The sequence below is a fragment of the Lampetra fluviatilis genome, chromosome 6 (assembly GCF_964198595.1).
Source record: "Lampetra fluviatilis chromosome 6, kcLamFluv1.1, whole genome shotgun sequence".
Taxonomy (NCBI): Eukaryota; Metazoa; Chordata; class Hyperoartia; order Petromyzontiformes; family Petromyzontidae; genus Lampetra; species Lampetra fluviatilis.
Window position 1 is genome coordinate 14,770,118 of NC_136280.1, and position 23,730 is coordinate 14,793,847.

General features: G+C 47.4%; 1 protein-coding gene across 6 annotated transcripts in view; it reads left to right on the top strand.

Annotated features, from left to right (window-relative positions):
- Positions 1-6,255, top strand: part of LOC144933192 (uncharacterized) — a 97,131-nt gene extending 90,876 nt beyond the window's left edge. For all 6 annotated transcript variants that reach the window (XM_078857821.1, XM_078857824.1, XM_078857825.1 and 3 more), the window contains one exon: positions 118-6,255. In XM_078857821.1, coding sequence (XP_078713947.1) covers positions 118-522 — 405 coding nt within the window. In that variant the 3' untranslated portion in view covers positions 523-6,255. The remainder of the gene's footprint in view (positions 1-117) is intronic.
- The last annotated feature ends 17,475 nt before the right edge of the window (positions 6,256-23,730 follow it).

The window sequence follows — 23,730 nt, forward strand, 5'->3', positions numbered from 1 at the left end:
ACACTGACTGAAGTGAGGAGATCCGGCCTAAATCGGTACCCGCTAACAGCGCTTGCTCTGAGAGGGAAAGGTGGAAAGGTGACCTTTGTTATGTATCTGTGCGGCTGTGAAAAACAGGCGAGACAGAGGGCCGAGGTTCTGCAATCCACGCAGCTCTTCTTCTCCGGACAGCAATCGGTCGTACACCATCCGCAGGTGCCGCAACAACAGCAGCAGCAGCAGCAGCAACCGCCACCACCCCAGCAGCAGCAACCGCCACCACCCCAGCAGCAGCAGCAGCAGCAACAACAACAGCAGCACAAAACGTCAACAACAACAACAACCAAACCCGAGGTGACGGAGGCCCCACCGGAGCGCGCAGCGGTCGAATCCGAGCCGACTCTGATCACGACGCCGATTGCTGCCCAGACGACGACGACAACGCCGCTGGCCCAGACGCCGTCGCCACAGGCAACCATTGGGAAACCAGTGCGCACCGGGCCCATCAAACCCCAAGCGATCAAGTCAGACGAGGGCAAGTGATAAAGGGTTGGGGTGTTGTCGTTGCGTGTTATTGGCGTGCGAGTATGTGTGGGTTGCTTGCGTGGGGCAGCCTGCAAGGCTTGACGTGTAAGTGCGAGCGGGTGGGGTACATTTGTGCGAACGTGTGAATGTGTGTGTGGTGTGTGTGTGTGCGCGTGCACATGCGTGCGCATATTAGATCAGGCCTTGGCTACAGGCTTGGTGTAGAGTCTATAGCTTAATTGCTGAAGTCATTCATAGCTCTGAAGCTTGGGGTAACCAAATGCCGTTGTTACTTCAATTGCCCTGGCCCAACCCGGTGTATGATGGTAGTGACGTCCTCCCCCGATTTCGATTGCCTTCACGCATGCGGCAGCCCTTGCAGTGGGGACCCCCAGAGCGCGTTGTCCGTGACACGTGGGAAGAAATGAACTACATTACCTTCTGATATTTACAGCTCTATTAAAATCCAGCGCTATCACTATTGCTGCACATCTCTTATTAGTATTACAAGCTTGAGGCGAAGCTGAGAACCATAATTGTAACAATTGCTTGCCCATGCAACAGCATAGACGTCTATTAACTGGTATGATGACTAGTTTAACGAAACAATAAAATTGCTCGTGATTTACAACAATGTACTCGGACAGCATGGCTTGAGAGCTTCCAAATTGGGACCCGCACCGCATCCTTTGATCCCTAGAAAGTTCCATAAAGAAAATCTTAACCTGACATCCGAATGACAACTGAATTAACGGTGTAAAGCTTCACAGTAGATTTATTTTTCAGTCTCGACGTTACGATTGCTGTATTGTAACAAGCCCAGCTCGCTCACTGTTCGCTGGCCAGTAACTTTAACATTGGCTACTTGCAGTCCGACCCTCGCCCACCCCATAACCAATGTACACTGGGCATCGCAGGGCGCTGTCTCTCGCATGCTCAGCGACTTTGCCTAATTAAAAAACAGGACTGAAGTGGCAACAGTGGCAAGTCATGGCGGTCGAAAAATATTATTCGATTTACTGTAAAAAAAAAAGCTATTCATGTTACTCATGGAATGCTGCTTTTGCTTTTAGTCAAATGCTTTCTTTCCAATTCGTGAAATCTTTTTTTTACGTTATTTCTTTCTCCGTTGCTGGTTTAAATTTAGGCTGATAACAGCGTGCACACCGCCGTGAGTTTGCTGTGACAGCGCCGCAGCTGTTGTGCTTTTACCCTGAAATCCACAATGAAGATTCTTTGCCATCAACCCCTCGCCAAATAATCAAGTGGCGGCCAGAGGTCAATAGGAAGCACCCCCCCCCCCCTCCTCTCTCTCTCCTGTTGGTTGAGTTTGGGTCCCGGTCCAACTGCTGTGGCACGACTCGTTTTTCGAATCAAACCGGAATCGTGTTCGCCGCATGTGGCACGCGACGCAAGAATGAGTTCCTGTATATTGTTTCGGTGTGTGTCTTGGTTTTTTTTTTTGCAACAAAACAAATAAAGCAGTGAGGCCACAAGTGTAAGACGACGCAGCCTGGAGTGACATTTGCTTTATTAACGGCGACGCTTTGTTGAACGTTTTGATGTAAACTTCTGTCCAGGGGGGGTGGCGATACCAGCTTATGAAGCTGAGCCCTAGGAAATTATGACATGAGGCTTAGTTGCATGTGAATGCACAACCACGTCCTGTTTGAAGTTAAGGTCTTTACGCGTAAAAAAAATATGAAATACATCCTACTCAGAAATGCTTTTTTAGTGGCTTTGCTTCACATGATATCTTGCATTTCAAAATGTTTTCTTCCGGAGGTGCACATCTCTACTCCACAGCTATGTTTTTAAACGCAACGAGACATCGTTTATTGCAAAATGCTCTTTATTCAAATACATATTGCTATGGTAAAAAACTGCAATTGTTTCACGTGGTTTGCCAAAGCAATTTGAGGAAACCCCTGATCATGTGACCCTCGAACGGCCAATCGTGAGGTTGTTAAACTGGGTGCTGAATGTGGAGGCCTTTATAAGCAGAGATATCCTAAATTAAAACAGCTTTCTCAAGGAGTAAAAATGTGCTTCAAAAGTATGACAGGGAAACAGTCCTCCGGATGCAAATGAAGTGTGCATCCTCATGCTCCCAAGTCCTTCCTTCATCTCATCGGTCAATCAACGTGCACGTGCTGAGAGCCCTTTGCAGAGGCCTTGTGCACGCAGTTTGTGCTCTATTATAAAAGCGTCCCTTAGATGCAATAGGAAACTAATATTTAGATTATACACACATTAATATTTAGTCTTGTCCATGACTTTAAATTCCACCTCACTTTTTCCCTTGTACTGCCAAGACTCTACCTACACATCTGAGCTCCAGGGTCTCCTCATCCTGTCTTTTTACCAACGTCTGGCTTCAGAATTGTCCTGGATTACCAGCCACTCTCGCGGCTAAGCCTGCCTTCAATCCTGCACCCTCTCCTACCCTATTTCTGATGGCATCTACAATACTGTTTTTTTTCCGTGAGCTGTTCCTCATTTACAAGTTGGTTCAGCCTGTCCCGTCGTTAAATACATTGCGTCAACTTTTGCAGGGAAAAAATCCGTGTGCCCGTCACACCGGCCCAATCTTGCCTTTGGGCAACCGCTTGGCCTCCCACTAAGAGGTAATGTTATTGATCTTGGGATGGATGAGCTGAATTAATCTTTTAAATTGAGATTTCAGCAAAATCTTAATATTGCGAGTTTGGGCATTACAACAGTGCCACCACCAAGCCAGATACCATTTTAAATGTAAAATAATTAGATATACTGAAAATCCTTATTTGAAAGTCATATATACACACACCCACACATCCATTTTTATAATATGGGTATGTGTGTGCATGTGTGTGTATATGTATGAACGTATATAATATAATGTGCAACAGTTTGAGACATGTGTTTTATGATACTGCTGGTGTATTGCTGTTATGACATTTGTGAAATGTGTGTGTGTGTGCGTGCACAAGCCTCCGCTCACTCATGTTCTCTCAGTGGAGGCGAGCGTCTTTGTCGGGACGGGAATAGGAAAATCTGTTGGTTGACCTTTAGAAGCGTCGAGGAATAAAAGCATCATGAAAATGTGTGGAGTGAACCAAAATAGTAGGGATTGCAATTACTTAATTTTCTCCTAGCACTGCAATTGAAATGAACGCTTCAACATGGTTTCCGTTGGAGCGAGCTCTCCCCTTTCGTTCTTGGTTGGGGCTTCCTGCTTGTTCATTCATTTACCAGCCTTTCTAAAAGCAGTGCGATTACCGAAATTTATTTACACCTCGTACCCTTTTTTTGGTTGTCCTATAGGATACTTAAGTTGCGAGCGTTTGAGTACCGCACAACACGTCTGCACGTCAAAAGCGTAATACAGCATATGTCTATTATATGAAATCCAATCTGATGAGTGTTCCAAAGCAAGTTATTTAAACCATATTATTACTGGGTTTTTTCATTGCTGCGATTTCTGTTATTTTCGTTTTTATTGCTTTGCACAAATTCCCTGTTTGGGTGCAAACGTGAGCTTAGGTGGCCTGCTTGTAATTACATTTATTCTTTATGTTATCCTTAAAGGGTGTTGGTGGGGGGGTGTTGACATTTCTTCAGTGTTGATTTACTGGACACTATATGGGCTGGTGCTCTGTTAATTCATTTCACGAAACTGCATGGGCCTCATGGGTTTTGTTGTCAAGCGTCACGATGATAGCTTTTACGGGGCACTCGTGGCCAGCTTTCCCATTCAAGCTGTCGAGTCCGGCCGTTCGTGCGTCTGTTGCATTAGCCGGCGGTGCTACAAAATAACACCACGGGGGCCGGGAACTGCGGTGAAAAGTCGAGCGTCGGGTCTCCCTGCTCAAACGAGCATTGTGGCACACATCTCTCCCATTGGTGGCCCTAAGCCGGAACCTCCAGTGAAGTTGAGTCTCACTCCCATTTTTTTGTTTGAGCTGAGCGGCACTTTAACTTGGATTATATTTCATGGCACTTCTGGGAATCGCAGAGCACGTGCCGGTATCGCCACAGTGCTGGAAATCCAGCCGCGTGACTGGATTGTGGTAACTATAGGAATGAACCAGTCCACCCCCGTTCCACGGACCGTCCCCGTGTGGCACGCCCCTTGCCTTCCGCACCGAGTTTACAGCAGGTTTTAAATGTCCGTGGCTCAGTTCTTGGCTTTTCTGAGGGCAGTTTTTTTTCTCTCAATGCTTTCATGCTTTGCTTCAAAACACCCTCTGATCGTCGGCAAACACATTGCGTTCTCAGTCTCCAATTGGACTCCATACTGCAACGGGGCGCATAAAGTGCAAGCGTAGAGGCAAAACCACCTCGTTCTTTGATAGTAGTGGTGGTGGGTCCCGTGGTGGAGAGTTCACCTTCCCTCTGGCAGTGGCCAGCGTCTTTGTAGGACGACTGCTGTTGCCATGTTGGATTTTCTTCGGCGGTGCTTGCGCTCTCAACCCGCGCGATTCGACCTCGCAAAACCTTCTGATTGGCCGAGTCGAGCACTCTCACTGACCCAACCACTCGGCCAGACTGCATCTGCTAGAACCAGAGAAGGCAAGGGGGAGCGAGGATGGTTCTGACCTCTTCGCTGTCCTTGTCCCCAGGTTTGCCACGTCGGCCCTGCTGGTCGCGGTCAACCCAAACTGGATGTGAAACCGCGTTGCTAGAGGTCTATTGAATTGGCCGTTAAGACCCATGACCCAAATTTGGCTGGCCTGCCAAGGGATGGGCACGTGGGGTCAACTTTGGGTGGAGTGAGAATTACACTACTGTGTACGGTGCTAGGTTAATTGCTGCACGCTCTTGCTCTAAAATTGCTTACAACTTAACTAACAATGCACAGGGTTTAATGTTTACCCCACCGAGTCAAATATCTGTCAATTGCACACCCACAGTTCACCCATTGAGACAGCACATCAAGTTTTTGGAGGAGACTTTTACAGCATCAGCTTGTGTAATCATCAACAAGTAGATATTTTTGTTTTTACTTTTTCGCAGAAACTTTCAATGTTTCGTTGAACAATCATCCAGGTCAAATTAATTTTGCAGCGGCACTGACCTCCGTTGGTTACCAAGGCAGCAGAGGAAATTACACATTCCTATGGCAAGGTCCACAACCACCGTTCTCAAAAAGTGGCACTCGTTTGAACAACCCCAGATAATGGTCCGCGTTAAGCCCAGACGATTAGAAATCGCCACTTGCCGATTGCGAGTAGAGCAATTTAACTGCAGTGGTCCAGTCGGAAGTGAAAAATGCATTGTATAAACAAGAGGCCGCCTGGAGACGTGCAGAACGTGCGTCCACCCCCGCGCCTATCCCAAAAATTCGTTCCCACAAATCTTTAAATCGGGCGAGGGCGATTTACTGGACAGTAACTCGTTCCTGTCTTCGGGATTGCACACTTTGGCTTTCTTTTGGGGGCACGTTTGGGTTGTTGTTCCATTGTGACCCGAGCCAGTTTTGTTTTCCCTTTGAAATGGATTTGGTTTTGATTTGTCGTTGCGTTCTCCGAATTGCGTTCCCACCACCCCCCAAGCCTGTGTCTTGTAGGCTTCCGCGAGCAGCGGCAGGGCGGTGTGTGGCGCGGGAGAGATCGTTCGAGAACGCCGCGCTGTTACCGATTTTCCCCCCCCCTTCACACACCGCTTTCCTCTTCACACGGCGACTGTTTCGGTGCGGCAGTGTGAGAGACAATTTACCGTTACTACGTCGCGGTGTAATTAAAAGTAAAAAAAATACAAATAAAAAAACGCTGTAATTAATGCTTCGCTGAGTACCAGAAATGTGTTTTTTTTACGTGTGCTTTCTCGAACTAGGTATTGATTGGAGTACAGTAAACTCTGAAAGAGGATAATAAACATTGTGGTTTCATTTGGAACTTTTTTGTGGACTCGATCTTTGTTTCTGATTGAAATGTGGGGTGGTTTTGTTTTTACTTGTGTTGATGCTTCTGCGTCCAACCCAGTTTGGTGTCACAGTGATTTAAAGGGAGCGCTGCTTGTAATAGATTACACATTCAAACCCTTGTTGGGGATAGACTCAGCCCGTCATTCCTTTGGAGGTCAATAACACGGGTTAACCACTTTGCAAGATATAGAATTGTGGAATTTCCATCACTTCCTCTGGATTACCAGTGGATTTAAGCACCCATCCCATTGCGCAAAATATTGGGCGAAGATTATTTTTGAGCGGCCGCCAGTCGCTTAGATTTTTTTTTCTCAACTGTCATAATAGTCTTGGTCTTGGCATCAGATTAAAACAAGTTTGAAATTAATATATTGGTACACTGGGGTGGCACTCATCTCGAAACGTGCGTTTAGAATATTTGGCTGCTATAAATGTCTGCGTGATAAGCCACTTCATTAAGCTATCATTTGTGGCCAGGTCGCTTCTAAAAAAAAAGAGCTTTATCTTCGTTGGCCTAAGCTGGTAAAATAAAAATTAGTTTAGTATAGTTTATATTTTTGGTCAGGAGTCCTTGAAATTACACATCCCCATGGTAAGGGCTAGTTTTTCCACAGGACCAAACCAAGTACAGTACTGTACCAGACAAAATAATTGCGTTTGGGTGATAACACTCAACCCTAGTACTGACAAGAGTCCTAAACCTACTTGCTCCACCGTCACATACTGGCCGTCTCCTTGCTGTGTAGGTTGGGTGAAGTACATCACGACTTCCATCTATTCACGGTCCACCTCACCCAGGCGGACAGAGCCACATCGGGCTAAATGTTATGGTTGCAAGAGTTCAGTACGGTGCAACACTGGCAAACGTAAACATCATTTGTTGAGTGCCGCATTCCTGATAGCTGCACAACAATTAGGGCTTGAATGTTTTCCGCCCGTGCAGCCCGCTCCCGTCGCTATGGCCAATTGAACATGTTGAGCGTAAACATCCGCTGGCACGCACATGGGGATGTTCACTCATCTACTCTTTTTTTTTCGATTCAGCCGGAGACATTGAATTCCCGAAAAAGCACGTCCCATTCTCAGTGGCGAACTTCACCCTCCAACGTTCGTCAAAGTGTCTCCCTGCTCAAACAATGGGGACAGCCGTCATCTCTGTTGAGGGCCCCCCCCCCCCCCCCCGATTCGTTTGTGATAATTCCACATGTTCATGGTCGGGGCCAGCCTGATTGGACGGCCACTTGCCTCCGCTTATCGCATTGGAGAGCGACTTGTGCTTCTGTATTGAAAGGGTGTTCGTGTCAGGCAGCACACGAACTTGTTTCTTCCTCCGCTGGAGTTGGGCCAAATGAAGTAAAAAGCCCCCATTCAGTGATGGGATCTCTTTTGGTTGAAGTCACTTTGCGATCGCGCCAAGACGGTGAACTTGACGAACTTGGGAACCCGGTAGTTGTCACGGGTAGCTGCAAGTTTTATTTGACATCCATTTGCTATTCCTAAGCATCGATGACACTGCCGGTATTTACTGTAAAAGTTTTTCTAAATATAATTGGTGTGCAAAATATATTATATTTTCATTTAGCATCGGTGAACGAGATCGGTTTCAATCTTGATTTGAAGATTTCGTGACTGCAGGAATCCATACTCTTTGGTTCGTACAGTAAAGTCACGTAGGTAGAAATTAAATAAAATTGGTAAACGTAAAGTAACATTTTTAGTCTTTACCTAAAGGCCCTTTGAACCAGTATTACCCAGCAGCTTTTATTTAAGCAAGCATACCCGTGGACTGGTTTAAACAGGGTTCAGCCTGGAAAATGTGGGTTTGATCAGTTTGGGGCCCATTGAGAACAACATTGACGAAACGTCTGCATGCTGCCATGGTGAAACGATTCGCGCACGGGACTTGCTGGTTCGGTATCCCGGCTCGGCAGTTAAAAACAACGGCCAATTAACTTAATTACCTCAATAATATGAAACGAATCGATAAACCTTTTTTATGTTAGCAGGTAAGTCCCACTGAGCTATGTAGCTCTTTTTCAGAAGCGGCTTGGCCACAAATAATAGCTCAACGAAGTGGCTTATCATGTGGACATTTACAGTGAGGGAAAAAAATATTTGACCCCCTGCTGATTTTGTACGTTTGCCCACTGACAAAGAAATGATCAGTCTATAATTGTAATGGTAGGTTTATTTGAACAGTGAGAGACAGAATAACAACAACAAAATCCAGAAAAACGCATGTCACAAATGTTACTTATTTCCCTCATTAAAATGCAAATCAATTTATAACATTGTTGACATGCGTTTTTCTGGATTGTGTTGTTCTGTCTCTCACTGTTCAAATAAACCTACCATTAAAATTATAGACTGATCATTTCTTTGTCAGTGGGCAAACGTACAAAATGAGCAGGGGATCAAATACTTTTTTCTCTCACTGTATAGCAGCAAAATACTCTAAATGCACATTTCTAAATGCGGAGAGAAAAAAACCGGAGGACCCAGAGAGAAATCCACGCGAGCACGCCGAGGGAGACACGCAAACACCCAATATACAGGCGAGGTCGTTCACATCTCGTCGCCGTGAATTTGTACGCTACAGTTAATCGCCTGGCAGGTCACACGGGGTGGGATAAAGTGTGGGTGCTCCAACCCCTTCCAAGACGTCTGGCCGGTGTGGAAGAGGAGGTCAAACATATCCGAGCTCTAAAGCTCCCAGAGGTGGGACAAAGTCATTGTTATGCAAGTCCAAGTCGAGTCGCAAGTCATCAAATTCATGACTCGAGTCTGACTCGAGTCCAAGTCACATGACTCGAGTCCACATCTCATAGGTGGGACAAAGTCATTGTTATGCAAGTCCAAGTCGAGTCGCAAGTCATCAAATTCATGACTCGAGTCTGACTCGAGTCCAAGTCACATGACTCGAGTCCACATCTCATAGGTGGGACAAAGTCATTGTTATGCAAGTCCAAGTCGAGTCGCAAGTCATCAAATTCATGACTCGAGTCTGACTCGAGTCCAAGTCACATGACTCGAGTCCACATCTCATAGGTGGGACAAAGTCATTGTTATGCAAGTCCAAGTCGAGTCGCAAGTCATCAAATTCATGACTCGAGTCTGACTCGAGTCCAAGTCACATGACTCGAGTCCACATCTCATAGGTGGGACAAAGTCATTGTTATGCAAGTCCAAGTCGAGTCGCAAGTCATCAAATTCATGACTCGAGTCTGACTCGAGTCCAAGTCACATGACTCGAGTCCACATCTCATAGGTGGGACAAAGTCATTGTTATGCAAGTCCAAGTCGAGTCGCAAGTCATCAAATTCATGACTCGAGTCTGACTCGAGTCCAAGTCACATGACTCGAGTCCACATCTCATAGGTGGGACAAAGTCATTGTTATGCAAGTCCAAGTCGAGTCGCAAGTCATCAAATTCATAACTCGAGTCTGACTCGAGTCCAAGTCACATGACTCGAGTCCACATCTCATAGGTGGGACAAAGTCATTGTTATGCAAGTCCAAGTCGAGTCGCAAGTCATCAAATTCATGACTCGAGTCTGACTCGAGTCCAAGTCACATGACTCGAGTCCACATCTCATAGGTGGGACAAAGTCATTGTTATGCAAGTCCAAGTCGAGTCGCAAGTCATCAAATTCATGACTCGAGTCTGACTCGAGTCCAAGTCACATGACTCGAGTCCACACCTCTGAAAGCTCACTCCTGCGGAAACCCTTTTCCCAGCAACAGCGTGAACAAGAAATTGCAGGGCTGCACCTTGTATTTATATATATGTGTGTGTGTGGGGGGGGTGGGGGTGCACAGCTGGTGCATCTGCCAGTCATCTCAGTCAAGTCAACCCATGGCACTTGGGTCTGTTTTATGACCTGCCAGCGAGCCTTGGACACTTCATGTGGCCTCATAAGTGCACCTGGCCTGGCACAGGTGCCGAAGTGACGTCATGGTCACTTAGTGGAGAATGGCGGGTGTGCCCCTGCACAATAATGAATGTGCCCTGAAACAATCAACATTTCAGAACATGCCCCATGATGAGCTTGGAAGGCCCTTGCCTATATGACACCAGAAAGCCAAACACTGCTGATTTCAACGGGCCAAACGCAGATGCTGAGGCAATAGAAATTTGAAACCAGGTCCTGGAGACCCCTTGGATCCAGAAGACCCGTACATACCATACGTCACGTATACTTGCGTCCAAAATGTCACTTATTGATCCGTTCACGGGCACAAGATATTCAGTCATTTAGTATGTACCGCGTATGACGTAAACGCCGTGCCGAGGGCTGCATCCTCGAGTTGATGTGCCAGTCGAAGCCGCAAATATAATCTCCCAGACCCCATCCAGGTGTGCGCTTAAATTCAAAGGCGTGTTGTTGTTTTTATCATCAGAAGTTGCCCTTTGCCCTCCACCAGTGTAGTGTAAGAACGCGTCCCTTAGAGCAGGGGTCCCCAACCCCCCGCCCACTTATCGGTCCGTGGCATGTTAGGAACCGGGCCGCACAGCAGCAGGAGGTGAGAGCGGTGAGTCCGAGCGTGGCCCGACCTAATTATTTTATTGACCACTTCCGTCAGCGCCTCTTTCCCGCACTGCGCACTCGTCTCAGCCACAGTTTTGATAAGCCCACAAGCTGCTAACCCCGAGCCAAAATTTGTAAAAAAAAAAACGTCGCCTGAGAGCTTCTTTGAAAAGGGTGAAAGACCCAATGATGACCTCCCCCCCCCCGGTCCGTGAAAAAATTGTCTTCCACGAAACCGGTCCCTGGTGCTAAAAAGGTTGTGGGACCGCTGCCTTAGAGCACAACTGCGATTCTGCTGTTAGCTACGTTTTAGTAGTGAAACGGTTCCTTGCATCTTGATTTGAAGCTTTCGTGACTGCATGAATCCATACTCTTTGGTTCTTTCGGTAAAGTCACGTGGGTAGAAATAAAATAAAACAAATCACGACGTTTCGATCGCAACACAAGCAATCTTCATCAGGTGGAACAACCACAGCAAGAAAATGCTGAAGTTGGCGAGAGAGCTGCCGTGGCAAGAGGTTATATCGGTAAGAAAGGGGGGAGAGAGGGGGGGGGGTAGGGGAAGGGGGGCTGCGTGAGCGCTAGGGGAAGAGGACGTGAGGCTGGGGGGGGGAGTGGGCGGGGCTAGAAGTGGGAAGCTGAGTGTGGGACACGGGGGAGGGCTACCTGTAAACGACAGGTAGGATGGAAAAAAACCACAACCAGTTAAGGCATTACCTGGTTAATGACATCCTTCCAATGATAGTTCAATTTGTATCCATCTTCTCGGTTGAAGTTATGTCTATGTTCAAGCACTGGGTGTCTTGGCAGTGTATGTGTAAGCGTGGCTCTGTGGTGCAGCGGTTAGCGAGGTAGTTGACATCTCACCACACACTGATACACGTGGTACATTTGCCTCGTTTAACAGCGGTGAGTGCAATGCGCTACGAACCCGGCCGCCAGAGTGCGATTCCCGCTCACGGCCAGCACCAGTGACGATTATCTGAACCGGTCCCCCGCCTCCCCGATGTCGACTCAGCCTTAAATGAGTACCTGGTGCGGCGTGTAAACATCGCCACTGGGGAGACAAAGGCGGGCTGGGCATGGTGATGGCCACCCACCCCTTTGTGTGCCGTGCCGGCCTTCGTAGGTGCTACTCGCTAACAGTACTTGCCCCAACAGTCTCTGAAGGCTATCTGAGAGATCTTTGCCTTGTCGTTGTTGTTAGCCTTGGGTACAGAATCGTGCATTCACATCACCTGTTTCCAAAGCTTTGTGAGATTATTTTTTTTCTTCCAAAAAATAAATGCATCGTTGGTAATGTAAATCCAGCCAGCGTGATTGGGTGTATTATTCACAGGCGTTGACAGGCGCTGACACAAGCAGCTGTGCTCTGCCCCCTTTATTATATCCACTCTTTCACGTCAGCTTCACCGCTTCCCTGTTGGGCATCGGTCCGCAGGCTGCGGCATGGATCTCGTGCAGGAGAAACGTTGAATTTTCACGGGGAACGTCGGCGCCGATGCTGTGGAGGCAATACACCGATACCCAACGTGGAACCAAAACTTAATTTTATTTTAGCAGGTAAGGCCCACTGAGCTATATCGCTCCATTTCATAAGCGACCTGGCTATCACAAATGATAGCTAAACGAAGTGGCTTATCACGTGGAAATATATAGAAGCCAATTCTCTTAACGTACGTTTATTCTAAATGTGGAGGGAAAACTAAAGGACCCAGAGAAAAATCCACGCGATCACGAGGAAAGAGAACATGCAAACTCCAAATTTACAACAGGCGTCGGGGTCGGGTTCGAACCCACGGCCTCCTGCATACCAAGCGAGGTAGTTAACATCTCGTCACACACTGATACACGTGATACATTTGCCTTATTTAACACAAAACGCACTGATACACGTGGAACAAATGCCTTACTAACACCACGCTGACGAGAGGCGTGGACACGTGACTACTATGTTGCATCCTTAGTAATCTGGAGTGGGTGGTTGCGATTGGGGGGGGGGGCATGGGAACCAGTGGGGGCCTGGGCAAACCAAAGGGTTTGAGAGCCACTGCTGAAGGTGTAAGCCAGCGTGTTCACGCCAACACTGAGCACCACCCAATGTAAGATTTAGCACGGAGTTGCATTCACTGTTGATTTTTTTGATTGGTTCAACAAGCACGTGCAATCGTTTGTCATCAATTGCAAGCACATTCGTGGGATGAAGAGGCAATTGAACTGCCATAAACGTGCATTTAGCCCAAGGAGCCAGTGACAATGAACGGCGAGATGTCTGCAGAATAATACAAGCACTTGAATGAACGGTGACATCTGGTAAATCGCACTGGCATTGTGTTTTTTTCTGTTTGACTCTTGTGCCTATATATTACAGTTACCTGCTACAAACACGATTGACGCATTGATTGCGAGTGAGGTGAGAATGAATGTGATAAGGCTGTGAAGACAAAAGTTCAAACCCCACCTCGGCCAATAGTGCACAACTTCAAGATGACACGCGCTGCCGTGCTAAGATTTGTTCTGAAATTTGTGATTGCGAGCTAAGTGTGTCTCCCTGTGCGTGGGCTCATATTGGCAACGTCGCTTAGTATAGAATTGCTCCAGTACCGCTAAGGTTTCGTGTCTGGGTTCTGCGTTTTTGCTCACTCGGGATGTGGTGTGCGTTCCACTGCTGGTGATGTGCGTTTGTACAGCGCGCGAGTGCTTGGTGATCTGATTGGGCAAAATAAATGTCTTACGCTGGGTGTATTTTGAACTTTTTTCGCACCATACATAGCGAACCGTGCTAATCGGAGGTGTGCGGGGGAAGGACAACAAACTAAACACAAAAAAAGCAATTCGATAGGAATTCGTTTTCAATCTAGATGATCTAAGAAGTGCATAGCTCCAGTGGTTCCCTTATATCGTAAGGAAGAGCGTTCCAGACGGGCCACAGAAGCGCATCCGAAAGCGCGCGATGCGGTGCCCGTCTTTGTTCGACGGCCTGCAGCCAAAAGCCGCCGCTGCTGCTGCTGCTGCGAGGGTGACCGCGAGTTCGAGTCATCGTTTACGCATCCTTGACGAGATCAGCGAGGTTCGTTAGTGGCAAGCACTTTGTGTGTGACGAATGCGACCTCTGACTTGAGCACAGAGCGCCCTACTGCTGGGCCCCAGACAACTGGTTGCTTGGGGGCCGTCCATAAATGACGTCACGCACCTGGGGGGTCAGATTTTTGTGACGATGTGTAACGAGGGGGTGGGGGGGTGTGAGAAATGTGACGTCACATCAAAATGCTCAACTTTGAATAAATATAGAATTGTTATAACAACACTAATTGTTATAACAACACTCCTCCAACATCAGAGTACAGCGCCACATTAAATACGCACTACAATGACAATAGTTTAAAGCGATTTGAAGCATATTCTTTGGTTCTTTCGGTAAAGTCACGTAGGTGAAAATAAAAAAATAAAAAAATAAAGACTAAAAAGAACGAATAAAAATCACGACGTTTTTATTCTCTATTTTTATTTTCACCTACGTGACTTTACCGAAAGAACCCTATGGATCCTTGCAGTCACGAAAACTTCAAATCTAGATTTGAAGCATGTTTTATTTTCAAAATGGAAATATGGTTTTGGTGGGGAGGGCAGAGCTTTGTGACGTCATATTTGAGGGGGGGGGTCTGACTTTTTGTGACGCCGTGTGACGAGGGGGTGGGGGGGGGTGTCAAAAATCGTCCAAAAATCGCGTGACGTCATTTATGGACGGCCCCTTGGCACAGCGAAGACAACGGCGTGCGGGTTGGGCGTCAAGGGAACGGCTGCCGAGACGGGCATTGGAGATCGGTCTCCCAAGATTCCGGTGACCCTGAGACCAGGTGGTGGGGGAGGTCGCGAGTCGAGTGAGTAGCAGCAGCGGCAGCTGGATCGGGTAGAAGGTGGAGAGCGCTTTGGCGAGGCGTGGTGACATCAACGGCTGCAAGCCGTGGTGTCGTCTTCATCTTTGATCCCGAGCCAGGCTCAAGGCTGCTCGGAGCCTGAGTAAATTGGACACCTTGTAGCAATACAATAATAGTAGTGGCAGCAATAATCCCAACTTGTCATGCGCCGCACATTATTCGCTCGCTCTCGCGGAGAAAGAGAGAGGACGACTCGGAGGCGCGATGGGGAATCGCAGGCGGGGTCGCCGGATGAGCCGGCCCCAAGAATTGCCAAAGCTTTGCGGTCCTCTGCGTAGTAAGGTGTTGTCGGCCATTGTTGTGTGTTTACAAGTGGGACAAACCTGCACCACTCAGCAAAAAAAAAAAATCCACGCGTGTGAAGGGGGAAACACTCGATCCCCACACGAAACGGAACAGGTGGAGGTCCACACATTCACTGCACCGAGACAGGTTACGGCTCCTCCTCGATGCCCACGATCCACCAACTCTCGCAGCTGCCCCCCCCCTTCCCACAGCGCTGGATTACCTTCCACGCACAGCACAGCCACCGCCACCACAGCCGCCGTCACCGCCACCGCCACCCCGGCTAAACATTCGGGACGATTTGCTCGTCGCCCTCTTCCGTCAAGGCCCATCAATGATTGCCTCGCCGCCGCCTCTCACCTTGAGTGACTTTGCGCTGAGCATAACAACACCACCACCAGCACCACCACACTCGCTGTCTCCCACACTCCTCGTGGTAATTTTCCACTCACGTCCCCCCCCCCTCCCCCCGGTCGCCCCTTGACGCTGTGCGCCCGTCGGGCACAGGTAGACTTCCGCCGGTGCCTCTGGGCATAAGCAACCTTGGCAAAAGTGCAGGGCCCCAAGCGGCCCAAGGGGGTCTCAAATTTACGAATAAGATAGGGGGCCTTAAAACAGCGGTCCCCAACCTTTTTGGCACCAGGGACCGGTTTCGTGGAAGGCAATTTTTTCACGGACCGGGGTGGGTTCATTATTGGGTCTTTCACTCTTTTCAAAGAAGCTCTCCAGCGATGTTTGTTTTTTACTCATTTTGGCTACTAGGGGTTAGCAGCTTGTGGGCTTACCAAAACTGTGACAAGTGCGCAGTGCGGGAAAGAGTCGCGGACGGAAGTGGTAAATAAAATAATTGGCGGGCCACGCTCGGACTCACCGCTCTCACCTCCTGCTGCTGTGCGGACCGGTTCCTAACAGGCCACGGTCCGGTAGCGGTACGCGGCCCGGAGGTTGGGGACCCCTGCCTTAAAACGCAGCATTTGCCACAGGAGCAATTCATCCGGTGCGCACCTTCTATACTCTTTGTTTTTTTCGGTAAAGTCACGTAGGTAAAAAATGAAATCAAATCATTGAAAACAACTAAATTAAATCACGAAGTTTAGTGGTTTTCATTCATTTTATTTTTTTGCCTACGTGACTTTACCGAAATTAACAAAGAGTATGAATCCTTGCAGTCACGAAAACTTCAAATCTAGAATGAATGCGCACCTTCTGTTCATAGCTTCGTTGGTCAGACGGGCCGAATGATCCGCATGAGACTAAAATAACATCAAATATGAAATATGAAATGCTCCCAAACGCAACTGTCGGCAGTTGCAGAACATGCGTGCCAACAAGGACACTCAATTGATTTTGATAATTTTGAGGTTCTATGCAAAACTAGTTACTACTGGCCAATACTCATTAGAGAATATATTGAAATTGAGAAAACATTTGTTTTACCGTTCTTATAGCAACAGGCTGAGTGCTGCTTGGAAGCGTATTATCAAGTAATAACACTGTTTAATTTCATGCCCATACACGTCACCGTTAGTCGATGGTAATTAACTGTGAGCAGTCAATAACAGGTATTGCGGTTTCAAAGACGACAGAATGCACACGCATAATGCCCAAACATAATGTACATGTACAGTATATATGTTGATTAGCTGTGAATAACCCAACCGATAATAGATACCCATTGTATATGAATACATTAACCCCCCTCCCGTCTTCGCACCTGATTGCCTAACAAGTGATGACATCATATTTATTCCTCTTTAAGAACGAAAGAGGAGAATATCTCCACAACCCTGGCTATCACCAGACGAGGCTGGTCGTACTCGAATTGTAAATGTTGTGGGTTAACTCTCCAACACACCGGTGTGCTGTACTAATCACGAATTGGCATGTTCTGTTTACGTGACAAAACTTACGAATTGGCTGTCGGGTGGTGGCGGGTGTAACGACACATTTACATTTACGCGATCTAACCCCAAAAAACCTTCATTATTAGTATGAATGGTAAATTATGAAGTGTTTACAGTATGAAATGGAAAGTTATAAAGTGCTGGGAACACATCCTCATAGTATACTGTTATACGTGATTCAATATACGAAGTTTCAATATACAAACGAAACTCCAGGAACGCATCTACTTCGTATTATATCGAGCTATTATAGTACTGTATAAATACATATTTCCTTTTGAGGTCAGTGACATTGATGAATGTGTTGAGTTCTTTTTACGTGCTGTTAAACCAGCATAGCATTGAGGCTCCTGTGAACATCCTGACAGAGATAGAGACACAGACCCAGGGCTTGAACCTTGAATCCTGAATCGTGCCGGTTCCAAAACAGATGCTACACGATTCCACCGGCCACCTTATTACATTATTTATTTTAAATGAAATATGATCTTTATTCGGGTGATAGAATGACACGGGGGGGGTGATGTAATGGTTTGGGTCACTTCCATCTTTCCAGAGCCCTTTGTAAAATGTGACGCCCGGTGTTGAAATGAGAACAATTTCAACATGTGTTTGTCATGGCGTCAGTACGTGTTTAACCTACAGCATGGCCGGCGACGTGAGTTCGCAATGACTTTGAGCGGGCACAGTGGCTCAACTCAAGAGGGTAGAGGAACCCCGTGCCGTACATGCAAGAAGGCAGCTACAGTGAGGGAAAAAAGCATTTGATCCCCTGCTGATTTTGTACGTTTGCCCACTGACAAAGAAATGATCAGTCTATAATTTTAATGGTAGGTTTATTTGAACAGTGAGAGACAGAATAATGACAAAAAAATCCAGAAAAATGCATGTCAAAATGTTATAAATTGATTTGCATTTTAATGAGGGAAATAAGTATAAATAATTATGGACTGATAATGTATTTGTCAGTAGGCAAACGTACAAAATCAACAGGGCATCAAATACTTTTTTCCCTCACTGTACGTGATGAGCTGGCACCAACAATTGCAAAATTCAAGCCCCCATGCTCTGCGGTCCTCTCTATATGAAGATGTTATCGGCCGGTTAATGAATGTTTACTTGTGGGTGGAAACCGGAGCATCCGGAGAAAACTCACACGTGCGAGGGGGAAACACTCTATCCCATACAGACGGGACAGGTGGAGTCCACATGGTTTCTGTACCACATTCTCCTGATCTCGTCAAGGAATATAAACCATCGCACGAACTTCGGTCATCCTCGCCGTAGCGGCTTTTGGCTAATTATCGAACAAAGACGGTGGTCACCGCGTCACGTGGTGCTTTCAGACGCGCTTCTGCTGCCGTCTGGAACGCTCTTCCGAGATGAGGAAGCCACTGGAGCTGCACACTTTTACATCTCGATTGAAAACTAATTTATTGAGAACTGCTTTTTCTGTTTAGTTTGTCGTCCTTCCCCCGCACCTTCGAGTTTCACGGTTGGCTACGTACCGTGCGAAAGAAGTTCAACATAAATACATATACGCATGGCTCCTTGACACCCACTGGAAGAGAGTTTTGCATCCACCAACCCCCGTACTGGATTGCAGGCCGCGTACGAATCCACCACGCAAGCAGTACTTATTGGTTTGACTCCAGGGATACCATTACCGTGGAGTTATGTTCATGGTAACCAGGTCAGAAAGACGAAAAGTTCGTTAACTTTTGCACGGAAATATACACAATAAGTAAGCATTCTTGACCTTTGCAGAGTCCGAGTTCCTTTCGTGAGAGCGTTATACAAGGCATGCAGGTAAACACAACCTCTGAATGCTGTATTTTGCAATCATCGGTTGGAGAAAACTAATGAGAATCGAGAAATCGTACCAATCCACCTTTATCCCTGGCCCTAACAGACTATTATTTGGTTCTTTCGGTTAAGTCACGTCTAAAGATAAAATAATAAATTAAATTAAATAATAGAATACGACGTTTCGATTGCAACACAAGCAATCATCATCAGGTATAATGAAATAGCGACATAATATCTAACCAGAAAACTATAGACAGATATAGTTTTCTGGTTAGATATTATGTCGCTATTTCATTATACCTGATGATGATTGCTTGTGTTGCAATCGAAACGTCGTATTCTATTATTTAATTTAATTTATTATTTTATCTTTAGACGTGACTTAACCGAAAGAACCAAATAATAATTCCTGCAGTCACGAAAGTTCTAAAATTAAGATCCTAACAGACTAGTTAACCAGCTCCTAGTGTAATGAGAGCACCATCACCTGGATTATCGGGAAGGGGGGGGGGCATATATTACTTATACAGTCCATGCTTATCCAGGTGGGGCTTAGCCTCCGGAGGGGGGATATGAGCGGGGGACAGAGCAACGCGAGGGGTCGGTGCTGAAGACTGAAGAGGAGCTCCCCGCCGCTGCTGCTCCGCCATTTCCATCGGCCACGTGGCGGCTCGACCTCCAGCCGCTCCCTAGCGCACCGTCAGCCAGCGGTGCATTGGTGAGCGGGTGAGCGCCACGTGGCGCGGGGCAGCGTAGCCACAAGGAAAGGGTGGACGCCTGCAAAAGAAAGAGACGGAGACAACGTGGCTGTACCGAGCTTTATTGAATAAACAACCGAAGTTACTTACCGTGTCGGAGACCACTCATTACACTAGTGTAATGATATGATGACATCTGCTGGTTGGTAAAAGGAAGCACGGGTAAAGGCACCACTATAAACATCATCCAATCCCAAAGGGAGAGGTATCTGGGCCAAAGGTGAAGGGAAGGGCCGGCCGAGAAACTCCGGGAACCAGCTAGAAGGTTCCACGAGAGGGCGTGGCCGGAGGCGGAGCCTAGCCGCGCTTGCGGCAATATAAGCGGAGGTGGTTATTTAATTTTAGTGTGTCTTTCTCCTAATTTTCAAGCTTGCGTACCGTACCACGTCGTCGTCCACTCATTGACATGCAAATTTTTTCTCTGCCCCCTCCCTCTCTCCGCCCCCGCCCCTCTCTATATTTAATGCCTCGTCACAGAGACGATCCCTCTCTCTTTGTGCCGATACGTGCTCTCTCTCTGTGTATCTTTGTGATATCTGTCTGCTTATATGTCTGTCTGTAGTTTTCTGGTTAGATTTTTGTTGCTATTTTTTTTATACACGATGATGATTGCTTGTGTTGCAATCGAAACGTCGTAGTATGCTATTATTTAATTTATTATTTTATCTTTATACGTGACTTTACCGAAATAACCAAAGAATAATTCCTGCAGTCACGAAAGCTCCAAAATTAAGATTTTACCCAGACTGTCACCCTAACAGACTAGCCAACCAGCTCCTAGCACTCACCTTAACCCAGACTCTAAGCCTAACAGACTAGCCAACCAGCTCCTAGCACTCGCCTAAACCCAGACTCTAAGCCTAACAGACTAGCCAACCAGCTCTTAGCACTCGCCTTAACCCAGACTCTAACCCTAACAGACTAGCCAATCAGCTCCTAGCACTCACCTTAACCCAGACTCTAAGCCTAACAGACTAGCCAACCAGCTCCTAGCACTCACCTTAACCCAGACTCTAAGCCTAACAGACTAGCCAACCAGCTCCTAGCACTCGCCTTAACCCAGACTCTAACCCTAACAGACTAGCCAACCAGCTTCTAGCACTCGCCTTAACCCAGACTCTAACCCTAAAAGACTAACCAATCAGCACCTAGCACTGGCCTTAACCCAGACTCTAACCCTAACAGACTAGCCAATCAGCTTCTAACACTCGGCTTAACCCAGACTCTAACCCTAACAGACTAACCAATCAGCACCTAGCACTGGCCTTAACCCAGACTCTAACCCTAACAGACTAGCCAATCAGCACCTAGCACTCGCCTAAACCCAGACTCTAACCCTAACAGACTAGCCAACCCGCTTCTAGCACTCGCCTAAACCCAGAGTCTAACCCTAACAGACTAGCCAATCAGCACCTAGCATTGGCCTTAACCCAGACTCTAACCGTAACAGACTAGCCAACCAGCTTCTAGCACTCGCCTTAACCCAGACTCTAACCCTTACGCAATAACCAACCAGCTCTAAGCCCGAGGTCTAGCCTTGACCCCACCTCTCTAACCACAGCCCTATCGTCCCTCTGCCTTTACATTGTATTTACTGTTCGCTTTCTGTGTTTACTGTGCCTCAATATATGGGCTGGGGTCACCAACGTCACCGGCTCAGGCAACAAAGTCTTGCTGGTATATTGAGTTCCGACCACCCTGTAAAACGTATAGCCTTCACTTCACTTGACGTCACCGCTGACCGTGTAAACGCTTGCAACGCACGCTCACAACTTCAACAACTTCATCCCCTGGGATCTCGCATGTATAAGTGACCCATTATTGATGGTCCTGTGGATAGACTGGCCCCCTGCCATTGGGAACGTGTAATTTCCACCGCTGACAAACTTAGGGCCACCGACGGAGATGCGCTGTCTCGTCGTTCGTTGGGAGCAAGGAGGGCACTTCGGTATGAATGGTTAAAGCGTTTGTTTACCAGGCAGGCATTTGGCTCGGCAGCACAAAATGGGCCACTTAGCAAGGCGAGCTGGCTTGTTGTTATTGTTGCAAGTGAACCCTTCATTATTTTTATTCACCCGATATGAATCCCCACTCGGAGTGTGGCGTCGCAGGACAACGCAGGATGGTGCCAGCATGGGGAGGCCTTCATCCAGCAGCGGAGAGGCAATGGCCGAGTGGTGATGGTGACGGATCCTCAATCGTATTCTCATCTCGACTCCTGGCCCACACGAAGCCTGCGTTCGTTGTATAAACCGCACGGCCTCGTCTGCGAGGGGTGGTGGAATGATTGCTATCATGTTCAGCCCGTGGACTTCTCAAACCCTTTTCAATTAGTCTCAGATTCTCCCACTCTCAGCCGTAACATCTTTATCCATGACCACCACTGAGGTCGGACGAGGAGATGAGCTGGAGTGTGAGAGCTGGACGGATGGGTGCGTTTGCAGGATGGTGTGGGATGGCAATGACTTAGGGAGGCCCTTTATCAAGCAGTGGGTGGATTACGGCTGGCGATTACGATGAGTATTATGATGTATAGTTTTGTGTATAAAGTACAGAGGTGAATGGGCCAACCCCATCAAGAATGTCCTTACTTCTTAGTGACATGAAGCAAATTCTGATTATCATTAAGCTGTTGTTTGTTTCGGACTGTTTAACTATTATTGTCTTAGCTGCTTTCCCCCCACAATTAAATTACATTTGTTGCTATCAGCAAGCGTGTAACGAGACAAATACATCATTGCATTCGGTAAAATATATGATAAGTCGCTGAGACAAATCCCAAGTGATGCAATGCACCTCCGATCAGCACGACTGGCTACGTACGGCGCGAAATAAGTGCTACACAGTAAATTCCGGGGCGTTTACACACCAAGTGCTCTGTACATTCGGCCGCTCGCTCCGACAGCGTCACCTTGGACAAGACAAAAACTCTGACTGACCCAAAGGAGTGTTAACAACAGCAGCGCGCGGCACGCCCGATATAACGCGGAACGCCGCGACATGATGCCGCTCGCCGTGCAAAGCATACCTGTCAACCCCTTATCAGTGCCCTACCTTATTACGGACCAATTCAGACCTTATTGGTCACCCCGTGCCCTCTCAACGTTCATCCTACAAAGTCCCATCACAATGGAGAAACACAAACAAATAGACCAAAACAACTTTTTTTGCCCGTATTAAAACGGCTATACAACGAAAGGACCTGGAAACTCAATTTCCCTGCACAGGAATACGGGGTTAAACCGCGCACCTGTTGACACGGTACGGCACATCTAACTGCAGCACTGTTGACTCAACCGTCTCAGGTGTAACATGCGGGCCCGTCACTCGCCGCCAAAGCCGCATTCAATCGAGCGTCTGGCCACTCAAACGGGCATCGGGTGCAGAGCTGATTGTCTGCGTGGAAAAGCCACGAGCAAAACGATTCTGTCGTGGAAAAAAATTGCTCACTCTCCTTCGCGGGATGAATTCTCTCCTAAAGGACCGCCTCCTGTGGACCTCTCACGAATTGGTACTCGTTTTAGTGACCCTAATTTAGACGGCGAGGGATTGGTGCAGTTGTAAATGCACTGCACCATGAGCACGGAGGCCTTCGTCGTTCCGGTGCTCACAGAAATGATGTCGCGAGCCATGGCTGACCAGGTTTGGGGTGCGGATTGGCTGACCAGGTTTGGGGTGCGGATTGACGTCCCCTCTGGAGGTCCCAGCTGCAGCTCAGCAGACGAACCAGGCAGGCTAGCACGAGGACAACAAAAATTGCCTCTTAACCCCACACATGCCTCTTTTCCAACGCCAGTCCAGCCAATTTGAGTTCAGTGTTGGGATTGCATTAATGGTATTGTGTCATACTGTCGAGCATTTACTGCATGTGGAGTTGTATCGTATTGTACGTGTGTTGAACTTGTGTTCGCACACTACGTAGCCAACCGTGCTAATCGGAGGTGCGGGTTGAGGACAAAAAACTAAACACAACAAGCAGTTCTCGTATTTTGTATCGTCAGTAGTATTCGAGTATTATTTTGTTGTAAAATTTGGATCATAACGCTGGCACACATTGACCTACTCTGCAAATGACGCCACGGGATATTTAACAAC